At 32.8% G+C, this 15,488-nt stretch overlaps 3 protein-coding genes across 3 annotated transcripts; all 3 read right to left on the minus strand.

The window, feature by feature from the left end:
- Positions 1 to 2,107: 2,107 nt before the first annotated feature.
- LOC124831601 (protein PLANT CADMIUM RESISTANCE 2-like) lies at positions 2,108 to 4,675 on the minus strand. Its single transcript, XM_047305637.2, has 5 exons — positions 4,150 to 4,675; positions 3,359 to 3,422; positions 3,023 to 3,187; positions 2,691 to 2,756; positions 2,108 to 2,600 (listed from the first exon to the last, which is right to left on the minus strand). The coding sequence occupies exons 1-5, from the start codon at positions 4,407 to 4,409 to the stop codon at positions 2,406 to 2,408; spliced, it is 750 nt and encodes a 249-aa protein (XP_047161593.1). The 5' UTR covers positions 4,410 to 4,675; the 3' UTR covers positions 2,108 to 2,405.
- A 2,657-nt stretch (positions 4,676 to 7,332) lies between these two features.
- On the minus strand, positions 7,333 to 10,249 carry LOC148198848 (phosphoinositide binding protein). The gene is made up of 2 exons (XM_088091971.1): positions 9,858 to 10,249; positions 7,333 to 8,143 (listed from the first exon to the last, which is right to left on the minus strand). Exons 1-2 carry the CDS (start codon positions 10,094 to 10,096, stop codon positions 7,468 to 7,470), a joined length of 915 nt encoding a protein of 304 aa, XP_087948097.1. The 5' UTR covers positions 10,097 to 10,249; the 3' UTR covers positions 7,333 to 7,467.
- Positions 10,250 to 13,921: 3,672 nt separating this feature from the next.
- On the minus strand, positions 13,922 to 14,911 carry LOC124826682 (uncharacterized). Its single transcript, XM_047299580.2, has one exon. It carries the CDS (start codon positions 14,574 to 14,576, stop codon positions 14,097 to 14,099), a length of 480 nt encoding a protein of 159 aa, XP_047155536.1. The 5' UTR covers positions 14,577 to 14,911; the 3' UTR covers positions 13,922 to 14,096.
- Between the last annotated feature and the right edge of the window lie 577 nt (positions 14,912 to 15,488).

Raw genomic sequence — 15,488 nt, forward strand, 5'->3', positions numbered from 1 at the left:
TCCAATGTAAAAGTTTTCATATTTAAGATATTCTATTAATGAAAATAAGACCTCCTCCACCTCAATTTTTTCCTTCTTGCACCCCATAAATTCTAAAATTCTAACTTTACCCTTCAAAATTATATTCTAATTCCGATCATATTTACAAACATATATTTCGAAATTGAGTAATTTGGAAGAATTTTCAAATCTGAAAGTAAATTCAAAAAGGGTGTTGCTCCCTCTACCACCACCTCTTCTCTCTCCACCTTTCTTTTACTGTTTTGCTCTTCAGTACAATTTTATTTTTAAGGTTATTATTTTTGAATTGTTATTCACTCCCACTCCACTAACCTATTACTAGTCTCAGTAAGAATCTTTTCTTTCATTTTAACCTTAGACTTCTTTCTCTCTTTCTTTCATTTTAAGGTTAGACTTCTTTCTCTCTTTCTTTCGCTGTGAGAATATACGTGTAGTTTCATTCGGTGGTATACTTAGTGAGAAGTTGCAAAGGTTGGTGGTGGTGGAAAGAATTGATCAAGGTCTCAGTGGTGCAATGGTGCAGTGGTGCTTTCTTCAACGGATATCCCACATCTGTCCACGGAAGTCGGACATCCGTGGAAAGTCAAACGGATATCCCACATTCGTTCTGGCCTTTCGCGGGCATTGTTCAGGCGAACAATCTTTGCAACAACGACAACCAGCGACACAGCAGCACAACAATCAAGCACATATTCAAAGCTCGAAAACAATAATAAACCCTAAATTAAACTATAAAAATTGAGCGGTGAACCAACCTGGACAACCGCAGATCCACGCTCCTCCATGCTAGATAAACGACCTCCTCCACACCAGATATGAACGACAATGGAAACTTTGAAACCCAAAAGGAAAATGAAGAAGAAAGAAATGGAGGAGGAGAAGTGAAACGGAAGAGACAACTGGGGTTGCAGAGTAAAACGAAAATGGGAGAGATGGGAAGAGAAATTGTTAAACGGAAATGGAGAGATGAAAAGATTGGATGTAGGGATAGTAAAGTAGGAGAACTAGGTTTCAAATAAATTAAAATAGTAAAATAGTAAAAGTAAAAAATTTTAATCTAAGGATAAAGTTGGAATTAAAGAAAATTGGAGAGGTGGAGGAAGAAGGGAATGGTGGTGGAGGGAGCGACACCCATTCGAAAATTATTCTAAAAATTATACCCCAACTTAGACACCACCGGCCCAATCAGAAAATAAAGAACAAATACATATACATATTCAATATGGAGCAAATCTTCCAAAGCCTTCAATTGGAATGCAATGAAGATTGAAGAATCAAAGGCGAACTGCAAAGTGAAGGATGAAGACGAAGAGAGGGTAGAGCTGAACAATGAAGAAGGAAAGGTGTATGTAAATTTTTCTTATTTTATTATAAATATAGGAGGGGTAAAATGGGGTATTAGAATTTAGGGAGGTGCAAGAAGAAAAAAGCGGTGAAAGGTGAAAACTCTACGTTCGGAAGTTGAATCTTTGAAAAAAAGTTTTAAATAAATTAAAAAGCCTATTTCTAAATAATGTTCAATAGAAGACAAGAGGGTAAGTTACTAAAGATATTTTCAAAAGTAAAAGACTAATTAAGGTTTTTGCATATAATGATTATTAAGAACATCAATATGTTCAATTCATTAATATACTAAAATAATATTATTTATTCAACAAATAAATTGCTTTTATTAACCATTGTGGACAATTTCCAATGAAGTATATTTTAGGAAAAATATTTTTTAAATATGATTAAATAAATTATGAAATTACTTTTTAATTTTAAAAATTGTTGACATCCAAAGTATACAATGATAAATTAATTGTATACAATCTACACCATCCATTATTTTACTGCATTATATCCAGTGACATTAACATATACCTTTTAATGCATAATCCTATTCTAATACTTCTTCAGTACTTCAATTATAAGGATCCACAAAAACTCCAAATGGATTGATATGCTAAACTTGTAAGGGAACATTAAATTTATCTTCAAATAGGTTACGTTCTTATCTTAATTAAAATTAATTTAGTTCAGAAAAAATGTTTTAATTTCATTTTTTAAAATTTTTGCGTGTGGAATGGCGACATGGTAAAAATGGATCAAACTTCAAAGGTTCACTATATAATACACATTTACGATGAAATATTTCCAAGACTAATCAAACTATACTACAGCGGGGTTTGGTAAAAATAAGACCCCACTACTTGAGAATGACATAACATGACATACACAATTACGGTGACATTTTGAAAACTAAGATGTTCCTCTCCAATGATTTTAAAAACAACTTAGTTAACCATTCCAAATTCCTAGGAATGAATGGTACACCAGTTTGTGTCCACCTATGAACCTACACGAGAAATCGGAATGAATTCAGATGAAGAACCGATTTTTCAAGAACCATTGGTAGCAACATCTGTGCTCTTTTTCGTGCTATTTTCATCAGTAGGCTCGATGGACACAGCAGAAGGAGGAATTAACTCGAACAGAGGTTTACTTTCATCTCTAAAGCCACCTATGCATAGTGTATCACCACGACCGTGCCATGTGCCATTTTGAACATTGTTCATCTCAAGTGTTCTTGATTCCTGCAATACATATTACACATATTCAACACAATGGATAACTCCGATCACAGTCAACTCAAGTCACAAAAAAGGAAAGGATTTTGAAATGACCTGGCATAATGTGCAACAAGGACAGACAAGATGGTAGGCGCAGTCGTCCAACGAACTATCACTACCCTGAAAACATCATCGTTTGGTAGTGTGATTACATACATACAAAATCCACCCTTGAATTTTAGAGGATTAAGATGAAGATGAACTGAAATTCTTTACAACAAAATGAAGGATGGATACATGTTTACTGTAGTCTGTAGAAGAGCCATGTTCAAACAAGATAAAACTTATAATTCAGGGAGAAGAAAACACGTAAATAACTCCATCAAAACATGTCTAGGAATAATTAAGTGCTCATAAACAATTACAGTATAGGAAGAAAAAGTCACCTTGATGTTGAACTTCTTCCGCATACGAGTTCGGTAGAATCCTAAGTATACTCCAACAGCAATGGTGAATGCAACCGCTAGGTATAGGAAGTAATGAACCCTCCAGATAGTATAGGCAATGAAACTAACGAGGGCACCAAGAACAAGGACAATATAAACTATAGCCTGCGATCCAAAACACGGAAATTCATACTTCAGAAACCTACATTGCCAAATGTAAAAGAAAAATTCACAAAGAAATTGCCAATTCTAAAAGTGTTTCCCATTAGTTTTAGTTATAACTAGGCCAATCTAACCAACATATGCACTTTTAATTTCAACGAAATTTAATTATACCTGGAGATAGCAAGAACCAAAACCAGCTAGCTTCATATTCTTCCCAAATCGGTAGCAAGGACAACTGCAAAACGAAAAGTTCTACCATTCACAAACATGACTTATCACAAAAAGACCTTGTAAAATCACCACAAACCACAGCACATTATCGGTTTCCGCATGACATTTTGCATTTTAGTCTTTCATTGCCCCAGAAGCATGAACATAAATACATTGTAAAGAAGAAGGCATAAACATGTAATTGAACAATCAAATTAAAATGATTTTAACTTAACCCGTCAAAACGCGACCAAATATATCAGGAACTCAGAAATAATGAATATCAATGTTCCAAATCCCTCACCCCCATCATTGAGAAAATAAAAAAATCAGAGCCCTTCTTGAGTTCTATCATTTAAACCGTGAAAGCATAAACCTATGAACGAGACGAAAATCCATAGCCCACAAATGCACACTAAACAGGAAACCCGCTTTCCAGTCGCACAATTTACATTCCTTAAGTAGGTACCTAAAGATTAACGACGAAATAGAATATCTTACAGGACAAAAATTACTATCTTATAAGGACTTCTCTACCAGGAAATGAAGAATTAATAATTACAATAACCTAATAATTCCCCTTAGTTCTTTCCAAAATCAGCATAGCCTCAGACAAAACTAACGCTGTCCTCGTTCAAAACATTGTTCCAAACACACAATTTGTACCATTGAGAAAAGCACAAAAGAACATGAAAACCACAATATTAGTGCTTTTTTTTTTCAAATAAAAAGCAAGTAACATTAAACCTCACCACGCAGATTCAAGAGCGATGCGGCGATCGTCAAAGCAATCGAGGAGTTCACCCTCCCACATCCTCAAAACCCCACCTTGCTGCTCATCATCCCTGCCCCCAAGCTTCCCCCAACTTCCATGCGAACTTCGCAACGCCACCGAGGAACAGAGCTTGTCAAAATCCACAACCGCCGGACTCTCCAAAAGACTCTCCTTTTCATCATCCCCATTTTCCTCCCGTCCCTCCACCGCCCTCTGTTGCTTTTCCAAATCCCCCATTGCCCCCGAAAACCAAAACTGTTGCCCTTTCTCTTCTCTTTCCTTAAAGATCTTTGCTTTTCAATCAAACCCTCTCTTTCCAAGACACCCTTTGCGATTTCGCTTTAAGGAGTTTCAGAAAAGAGAAGGAAGAATATTTTTTTTTTCAGATAAAAAATAAAGACAGTGAGAATTGAGAATTCACGAACAATATATGTTTTGTGTCGTGGTGGCTTGAGTAGGTCATGTAATGAAAGCAAGTGGAACAATGTTTTTCCGGCGATAATAAATAAAAAAAAATAACAATACTAAACAGTATGATCCTCGGTTGGCGGGTAATAATGGCGTATTGGACCTACCACCCTAAAAGTGAGTCAATTTGGATGGCAGTGCAGCTACCACATTGTCACGCGAATATAGGTAGGATTTATTTTTCCATAAATTACTCCTTTTAATTTAAAGTCTACTAATTTTGATTTTGTTTCTTCTTAATTTGGGTAATTTTTCTAATAATAAACATCATTCTTTTCTTCTTATTCATCAAATGGGATAGATAATAAACAAATCTTTAAGGATGTCAAAGGGCACGCCAAAAATTACTACATCCTGATTCTTTGTTAAAGGAAAGAGAGTCAAAGGTTGAAATTAGAGAAAAAGGACAAAGTTTTTTGCAAATGGGATTATGTTAATATTAAAAAAAAAAACTAATTGGTTGGATGCGAAACGGATTTCACTATCATAGTACCAAGTTGCATCTTCTATAACGTGGCTTTTCATAAGCGTTCCCAAAACATAGTAATATAGTAATCATAGAGATATTTGGAATAAAAATTAAATAAGAGATATTTCTTTAAAAAGTTCAAATCTTGTTATATTATAATGTAACTATCATTATAATACATGTTGATTGAAGGGATAGTTCCTCTTTTATGAAAAGTTTTTTTCTATTTTAAGTCTTCTCTCCTAAGACCTAATAGTTCACTTTTTTTGTATAGAATGTACTTTAGTCATAGTGCAGCTTACTTGAACTATTGTGGAAGTAGAAGAAAACAATTGAATACACACATTCATATTGTGCATAACATAAAAAACAATGTCAAGCAAAAAAATTTAATTAAAAACCTATCATTGATTTATGAAATTTAAAGGTACCACTTTCTTTTACTTTTGACCCCTGGAAAAATATTCTGTTGTTTAAAATAAGTAATTAATTCATAATTTAGAAAGTGTGTTTCTTAGTCACATATTTACAAAATTATATTTTCAATTAAGAAAAAAAATGTTGTCGTTTTGATGAGAGTTTTTTTTAATGTTTAATTATATTATTTTTAGAGTTTGGACATTGTGTGGACAAAATTTAAATAAAGTAAAACAATATGATACCAACTTCTTGTATATTATTCAATTGATCTATCTTTATATATGAAGAGATTGTTACTTACAAACTTTAAAAATAACGAAAGGGTACTATTACTTTGCCTGGTTGACAAGGATACTTTTGCTTATTTAGAAACATCTGAAGCTTCCATGATATTTTTTCTATTTTAAAAATAAAAAAAAAATGTAAATAAAAAGGTGCAAGTTTGTTAGGTTGAGTTAAAACTTAAAAGGTTGGAACTTGTCTTCATGTCGTATGAATGTCATCTTTATGTAAAGAAATAAAAAAAAATGGCGAATATAAGTGGGGCAAGAAAAGTGATGAATTGTAGATGAGGACAAACATGTCGTTGCCAACCCAAGCCAAGCCACCTTCATCTTTATTTTGTGCCTTGGAAATATTGTGTTTTCCAAAAAGTAGAACGTGTAAAAAAAAATTATTTATATAAAAAAATATTTTTTTAATTTTCTTCGTCTAAATTAATGATGTAGAAAAAACAGTCAATGTATATTCTAATACTTGTATACATTTTATTTGGTGTAAAAGTTTTTGTGTGTGTAGTTTCAGGCTAATAATGTTTGAATTTAAGATGTTAGGCTAATGATGGTTGAAAGCGAAACAAGTACACACGGTTTTCTTTCAGGATTGCCTCGTTGGGTTTAAGAGCGTGAAATAATTTATTGTGTGTTCCCTCAACCACCCCACGTGCATCCACTTATTCCCCAACGATTTGACCACTGAAACACCTCGTCTTCTACTATATATCATATCCAAGAAGGAAATAATAATATGGCCAAGACCATATACACCATCATCAAATATGTTCTTATTCCTCAAAATATCCTAAAATGTTCGTTTTTAATCTATGAAAAAAGATTTATCAATTTTAATTCGTATATTTTAACAGGGGAATATTTTTGTCTCACTTTTTCAAATTGTTGATCAATGCAAAATTTGACAAGACAATATATTAGCTCGTTTTTTTTTAATTTTAAATGTAACCAAATTAAAAATATTCGAAGTTAAAACAATTAGCGCTATAACATAAATCATTATACCTAGATTAGAATCAATATCACCTTCAATAAACTAGAAAATTATAAATACTTTTTATAAAATTAAATTACCAATTCAGAATAGTTTCTTTGATATATTTAATTTACCCAAGAAATTAAGGGTTAATTGTTACAATTACTACCGTATTAGATAACTGGTGCTGAGTCAAATTTCTCCACAACGTTTTTTACTATTACGAGTCCTAATCAAGTTCACACCAAAACTGCAAATTCATGCAGTAATCAAAGTAAGTATTAGTGTTCAGAAACATAAATATCCCAACGAAGTTGGCGAACAACTCGATCAAAAGTTTATAGCTGTCTATTAATAATTTCATATTAGCAAACCCCATCAACATGGTAGATGATTTCTCGCCCACCAACCTCCAGTGGTGACAGCTAAGAATGAATCCATTTTTACAAGGTAGATAATCTCTCGCCCATCAAGACGATTTTTCACGTTATCAAGATTTTTCTCGGGTGAACAAAAACTAAAATACAGTAAACAAAGTAGAAAACCATAGATAACACAGATTCTGATTACCATGATAACGACGTAACAACATCATTAAGAGAGTTAAAACATAATTTTCTTTCCCTGAATAGAGAATCATACACCTAACGACCCAAATCAATATATAAGGCGTCAAGTTTTCATTGCAGGTCTAACCAGCCCCAATCCACTACCACTTCCCAAATGCTTGAAGTCTGTGGCTTGAAGATGATCCCCATGACCAGCAAAACCTGTTCCTCCCTTCTCCAAACTCACCAAATTTCTCTCTTTACAAGCCTTGTTGCAGACAAGACATACTTTATCAACGGCCATAAATCTATCAGCACACTTCTTGCAAAAGACATGCCCACATGAACTGAGGGCCACAAGCGACATTGTGTTGGTGAGAGTAACTTTGCAGCTTGGGCAAATGTAGGTCTTGTCAAGTGCCTTGGATTTTTTCTGCTCACTCGTATCCTCGGTAAACTGGACAGGGAAAAGTGTCTTCAACTTCAATTTCTCCTTGCCTTCCGGACAGATAGTACTGGTAGAAGGTGCCTCTACTTTAACAGAAGCTTCGGGCGTAGCAGAAGGCAGCCAAAATGCCTTCATTGTCCGAAGGGCTTCTTCCTCATAGGAAGTGACCTTCACACTGTTTGCCCCATGGAAACCATTCTTATCACGGCTATAATTTCTGTCACTATATTGTGGAACAGCACCATGATTCTGTTGATCAAATGCATCAAGCTCTTTGGCCTTTTGCAACATTAACTTCTCTTCTTCCTCCTCTTTTTCTTGCTTCTGCTGAGCAGCATGGGCTGCAAGCTTCCTGTTTTATTATATATATCAATATTGCAATCACATTGTTAAGGTTCACAACATAACAGCCATTGGATTCACACCAAGGAAAATATAGTAAACAAAGACAATATAGATTTAAAACTTCTGAGCAATCACATAGAACAGCAAATCCTTCTTGATAGGAATGGTAAAATCATTTCCTTTATTGTAAATGAAGTTAAAAAGGTTAAGGAATGGTTGATAGAATAAATATTTTAAATGGTAGCCCCATGCAATATGTAAACCAGAGATGGGATCTAGTAGCTAAAAGTGAAGCATTATAAATATTGATGACAAGGGAAAGTTAAATTAAACAAGGCAAATGGAAAAAGCTCACTGATAAGGGCTAATGGTGGTTAACAGGAACCATATCACAAGAAAAAACAAAGGTAATGTAATAAAAGTATTAAACTTCAGCGGCACACAGAAATGGTCAATCATGATTAGAATTTATCAAATAGTTGATAACCAGCGGTAAATGATATTATGACTTATGACGGAAAGTGATACTTTTCATCTTATTAGTTAATTTCCTTAACTACTGAGCAATCCCCCCAATCTTCATTTCATAAACAAAAATAAGCAGAAAAGAAAAAACATCTAAAATAGTGGATTTCATCCTTCTTTTTCAGTAAAAGAAAAAAAATACCATGTATGTCCCCCAATCCTTTAGTTTTCTTTCAGAAGAACCCAATGAAATCCATATTAAAAGTGAGGAAGTTAAAGAATCAAATCCTATGGAACAACTAAAGCTATTAAACAAAAAGATAACGGTTTCCATTAACCTAAATTGCAAAATTTTGTTTGAACAAGGATGTCCAAGAAATAGTTCTTCAAACTTTTGATGTGTTAGTGTTATTAGTTCTCATTCTTCATATTTACTCACCAGATAGCATACAAACACGAATATATCCATTTTATATAGCATACTTATAAAATGTGACATCTAACTTAAAAAGTGGAGCTATTGTGTCCATTAGGAAACCAGATTCCATAACCTAATTCCAAAGCCATACCATAAAGAATATTCTTATCATCCGAGTTTTTCTCAAGCAATCTCCCAATCTAGTCTTAACTCGCATATCTCAAAGAGGACATAACAAGCGAAAATCTTCAATCTGCAGATTGCATAAAGGACTGTCGAGACAGAGACAAGAAACAAACCAATAGGCACAGGAAGGACATCACCTTTACAAGCCTGCTGTACCATTACTGAATCGCAGCATATATAATTCAACCCAAATTCACAAAAAGAAAAAAAAATCATACAACACTCAAAAGGGATGCCTTAAACAACACGGCTCAACTATCCGAATACCAAAACATTAAAAAAAAATAGTGAAGCGTATTGATCATATCAAAGAACAAAAACTATCCTTGAAGAAAGCTCCACCCATGAATTCTAGCAAAACAACGAATATTCTTAGTTCACAGAACGCCAATACGATCGCACAGCTTCGATAAAACAAAACAATTCGTTAGGAAGTAAATATAAAAGCATATATCAAAAATTTCATACGAACCCTCCCTCCCACCCTTAACAAAGATAACTACAGAACGACCAATACAATTCCATTAATAATTACGTATCCCCAATTTCTACGTCATTCGTCAGCAGGAATTTGAACGACGCATATACTTGGAGTTCAATCATAGACTCTACAATTTCAGGCACAGAATAAAAAAGGGCAACGAATGGATACCTTTGAATGTCTTTCTTCTGAGACAATAGACACTGGAGAATGCACTCTTTGCAAAAGAGGTGGCCCTTGTGGCAGCTCATGGGATCGATTAGGGATTTGAGGCAGAGGCAACACGCGTCGAAGGGCTTGATGGAGTCTTTCCCCAACCTCTCTTTCTGAGTCCCATATCCTAGTTTTCGCTTCTCGTCGTACGTGAAGAACGCGAGATCGTTGTTGTTCTTCGAGTGTCTCTGAGGCATCTTCCCCAAATCACAATTCTCAACTTACACAGACACGATCCCTTATCACACCACAAAACGATCGATTGCTAGGGTTTCAGATCTTCAACTTAGACTTTGACTTGGTTCCGTCGCGTCAAGGGAACCTCAAGAAGCAACCAGAATTGAACTGGACCCCTTAATGGGCTCGGCCTCTCAGTTTTAATGGCCTTTTCAAATTTGTTAACATTTTCCTAATTTTATCTCCTTTTTCTAAAACCAATATTTCTACGAATAAATTTATCTTAAATAAGATGAGATAAAATATAATTAAGCTAAACTATAATTTTAATTATTTTATTTTATACATAAGATTCACGCTGCTCCTTTGTATTTTCAAAATTTAGTTTCATCTTTAACCTCTAAAAAATATCATGTTAATAATTTATTTTAAATTAACTACCATCCTTATCTTGAGATAACTACTTAAAATCATGTTAATATTTAAAGCTAAAGTATTAAATTATAATATAGATATAAAATAAAAGAATAAAATAAGTTAGTCTATAAATTATTGCAATAAAACAATGTTTTAAAAATTAGAGTAGTGACCGAAGCGATGAAGATATCGATCTATTTTATCAATGATTGAATATTATCTATTAAAATGTATAATCTTGTTTATATCGTGAGAGTGTATTTAATTACGATTTGAAAAGACTTTAAAACATTTTTTTAATAAAAATGTGGCATGGTATTCGAGATTTTTAAATACTCGAAATACTTGTACGATATTAAGTAAAGACTGTCATTTTTTTTTAAATAATGACCAATATAACAAGATTCAAATAGTATTTTTTTATATACAATAAAGAAAGAAGCATTCCAAATTATATACTTTTTTAGTAAAGTATTTAATGATTGGATTTTTATTAATTTTGTACATCTATAATATTGTTATGCCTTTTCACCTGTATCGAGATTTCTCTTAATATATTTTTTTCTAATTTTATCTTTAAAAAAATTAATTATTCTATTGATTTAATTATTTTTTATTTGACTGTTTTTTAAAAATTTAACTGTTATTCAATTATAAAATTACCTACAAAATTAATAAAAATATTTATAATAAAATTATAAATTTTACTTCTATTTAATTTTATAATAATAATATTATTATTATTATTTATTATCATAAAAAAACACATATTTATATAAATAATATCCGCATCCAAATATGTAAAACTTTCCAGCTTCCATTTAAGATTTCACTCAACTTAACGGTGATAACAGTATGATTCTCTTTTCTAATATCAAATATTTTTAAACCCATAAACGTCTACCTTTATAGTTAAAAATATAAACTTAGCATTTTAAAATTTATTGTTAGCTAAAAAGATTAGCTTTCTATTTTAATCATCCATATCAGCATGGAGATTAGTTTGAAATGTACCACGATTTTTCTATGTCAACAGTATTAATGTATGAATTATTATAAAAAAGAACAAGATTATTTAATAATCTTTTAACAAATAAGCATTGCAATATGGATTAGTACGTTAGAAACATGTAAGAACTTTAACTGTTTTTACATCTTTTAATTCAAATCGTAATATATATATATTTCTTATTGCCCATGCTAGTTGTTTTAAATTTAACCAAATGGTTTTACTTTTGCTATACAAATCATTAAACACTACCCTTCTATCGCCTGTCTTCTTTAAACTAGATTATTAACATTTTATTTGGTTATAACAATGTATGATAATAACAAAGCTGTTTCCTATTTCAATAATGCCCTGAAATTAAATATACTTTAGTTTTACTAACTTTTTACGAATAAAATAATAAGAAAGTATCAAATAAAAAGAAAATCACATAAAGTACTAATATTTTTTAAGCATGAAGTCCTTTAAATTATAAATCCATTAATCCTTTCAAAAAAAAATTATTTTATGATTACATATTTCATAAACATTATATATTTATTTATATTTGAAACAATAACATAATTGTTTCGAGTAAGGCATTGGGATCTCTTACTCAAAGCACTCAACGCTTTATGAAAGTTCTTCATCATCAAAGTTATTTTGTTTGATCTCTCTTTTTCTTGTCTAAGCTCCAAACCGTGTAGGAAAGTACCAAGGCATTCATCAATTTAGTAACTTTGTATAATAATCTTGTAATAAAGACTAACGATAAGAATTAATTACTTACATTTCATGAATCATATATTTATAAATATTAAAATGAGCTTAGTATTATATCATACTCATTATCAATAAATTATTTTCATTATTCTTATTAATTATTAATTTTCAATCAATGACTATTATTTTTATTAACGGTTATAAATAATTGTTATTGTTTAGATTAGTTATCAATTAATAATTCTTCCAGACTGATTGATATTTTTTCACAAAATGATTGACAACCTAGTCCATGGTTGACCAGTCCTACCGTACAATAATATTGATTAAAAAAAATTTGGAGTTGTAATTTAAACCACAAACTTTGAAGTGGTAAAGAAGAATATTTATAAAGGAGATTTGAGGCTAATAAGAAGAAGTTTATTCAGAAAAGACACTTCACACTTGTGGGATACCCAAAGGAGAGTGGTGGCTATAGTTTGAAGCTAAAGGATATATCTATGATACAGAATATTTGGCACTGGTGGTTCATACATACATATCCCACAATCAGAGACAAATCATACAAACCAACGGCTTTGGAGGGGAAAGAATCCAAGGAATAAACATATTTCATAAACCAAAAAGCATCTCTTATCTTTGGTGCTAAATTTTGCCAAAATAAAAGCTTCCACTTATGGCCACACAGGGGTTTCTCTCCTTGCAACGCAACCATTTTCATACATAATTCCTAACCCATCACGTTCCCTTTTTTTATTCCTTCAAATATTGTTTAAAAACTTAGACTTTAATTTAGTTTAACATTCTTTTGGAATCTACTCCCCATGATCAATTTCGCACTTAAATTATAATTTATCTATGCATGGAAGGCACGTGAAGATGTTGGACTTTGGTCCCACTTCCTTAGTCTCAGGTTCAAAGCTTAGTAATAATCCTATTTCACGCTCAATCACATGAGACATAAATATATGGATTTATTGTTTTTTCGTTTTCTTAACTTTCTATTTTAATCCAAGACATGACCATTTTCTGTATTGCATATTCTCAGGTTCAGATACAATATAGGCAATTATCCCAGATCAGACAAATCTTCGGCCAAAATGACTGTTTAGAATAAATTTTCCTCACATTTCGTGTTGGGTGTAGAGCCTTGTTATCACATCAAACAGTTGTTGAATGCATGAAATGTAACCAAACTACTGTAGTTAATTAGTACTACAGTAACAAATTCTAATAATTAATGCAAGTGGGTAATCTCTGATTAGATCATCAAGCTGAATGCTCTATGATCGCGACCCTTCACTATTTTCAAAACAGGAAAATCGAAATCAATGTTAGTGTCTGTTCTAGTTCAGAAAACTGAAACATATTGTGACAGACTCGAATTCCTCAAACCAAGCATCAAGGGGAGAAAGATCACAACAAAAACTCGTGGCACCTGAATGAATGGATGTGTAATAGGCACCGGAATCCGTATTCAACTATGTTTCATACTCTGATACTTGCTAACACATCAAACATATACTTGCAGCGTTTACTACAAAGAGATGGATGCATGATATTATTACAGCACACAAACTAACAACTGGCTCTGTTTGTGACTCGTGAAAATCTTTGATTTCCGAACAGAGGTGACCAGGCAAAGTTTATCGGGATTATAGTAAAGGGGGAGAAAAAGAATGAACAGGAAACACTAGGATACGATTTTTTAAGATGTTGTCAGTAATGTTATTTCCTCAAAACTAGAGCTTTATCTTATTAATTGATATTATGAAAGTTACATTGAATTATATATAGAAACTCTAATTCTGATCCAAAAAGAGCATACACAGCACTTAACAACTGTAACTGAATTTTGTACATCAAGATGTCGGAAGCATAAATCCGAAGCATTAATCTGAGACCCCCTCTTCAACGTTAGAGGACCTGGTAGAACTAGTTGCAGCACTATTTGAAGAAGCGGAAGCTGGGGGTGGTGGTGTAGATGTCCATGGAACCACTTGATTTTCTTCATCATCTTCTTCCGCTCCATCCTCATCGTTCTCTACATGGTCATCCATCTCATCATCATCATCATCATCATCATCATCATCATTATGGTCGTCATCATCTTCATCGTGATTCTGTCGGCTGCGGCTCTCACGGTTGTTGTTAACACAAGTGTTGCAAACGGAGACGGTGGGTACAAACTTGGGTCCAGTTCCATGCCAAGCCGTGAGCGACTGACAAACATGGCAGAGAAGAATCCTGAGATGTTTGGTGACGAGGAAGTTTGCACTGTGAACCTTGGCATCGCATTCCCAACAGAGGCTGGCTTGATCCGATTCACACGACAACTTTGCAGGACTGTTACAGAGATCACACTTCCTCATCTCAGCCTTGTACTAAATTTTGTTCTCTCTCTGCTGTTATTGCCAAACCACAGACCAGATATCATATATTGATTTGTGAACAAAAATAAACTATGGTGTTCGGGGAAGCTGTTGATGTAACAAACCACAGATTTTGCTTTCTCGCTCTACGGTGGAAAAAATTGCAGAGAGAGAAAAGAAAAATAAGCAAAAACGGTGTAGTGTGAACGCTGATATTAGTGATTTAAAAATAAAAAAAAAAGTGTTAGACCCTGAATGATCGGAAATTAAAGAATCTTGCATGATGGCAACTAAGTTTATGTCTCTGTATAAAGTCAAATTAGTCCTCCTTGTGTCATTCAATCTTCAAGAATATTGCCACTGGCAAAATCCATACTTCGAAGACCGATGATTTACTGGTTGAATTAACATTAGGAGACCTTAATTATAATTGAAGACTAATATAATCGCGTTGTAGTTTTCGGAGTTAATTTAATTATTTAGTTTAGAAAAAGAAAAGGCAAAACTATAGTTGATTATGACTGGGAGTCGAACAAAGTTGGTCAGCCAGTTCGTTTCAACTTTCAATGCATTCATGATTCATGATACCAGTTTTAGTCATGTCTGCATCCGTGTTTGAACTTGGTGAACTCAGTTGAATTTCTTATGTGGATTTGGTCAAGAAAAATAGGTGAAGCCATTAAGACAAATTTCAAGAATTACTGTAACTAATGCTGTTGTACTTAAGACTGATATTAAAGCTAAAACTCAGTAGTGAGAAATTTGAAATATATGAATAAAAATAAACTTTGGTTTTAAAAAAATAAAATAAGGAGAAATTTGAGACTAAAAGTTCTTGCTCTATAAGGAGAGAAAGAGGTAGATGAGATATTATTGAAGTAGCGAAGTCGCAGAGCAATAAGCAGAGATTGG

Source organism: Vigna umbellata, chromosome 5, assembly GCF_029865625.1.
Source record: "Vigna umbellata cultivar VRB3 chromosome 5, Vumbellata_1.0, whole genome shotgun sequence".
In the NCBI taxonomy this organism is placed as follows: Eukaryota; Viridiplantae; Streptophyta; class Magnoliopsida; order Fabales; family Fabaceae; genus Vigna; species Vigna umbellata.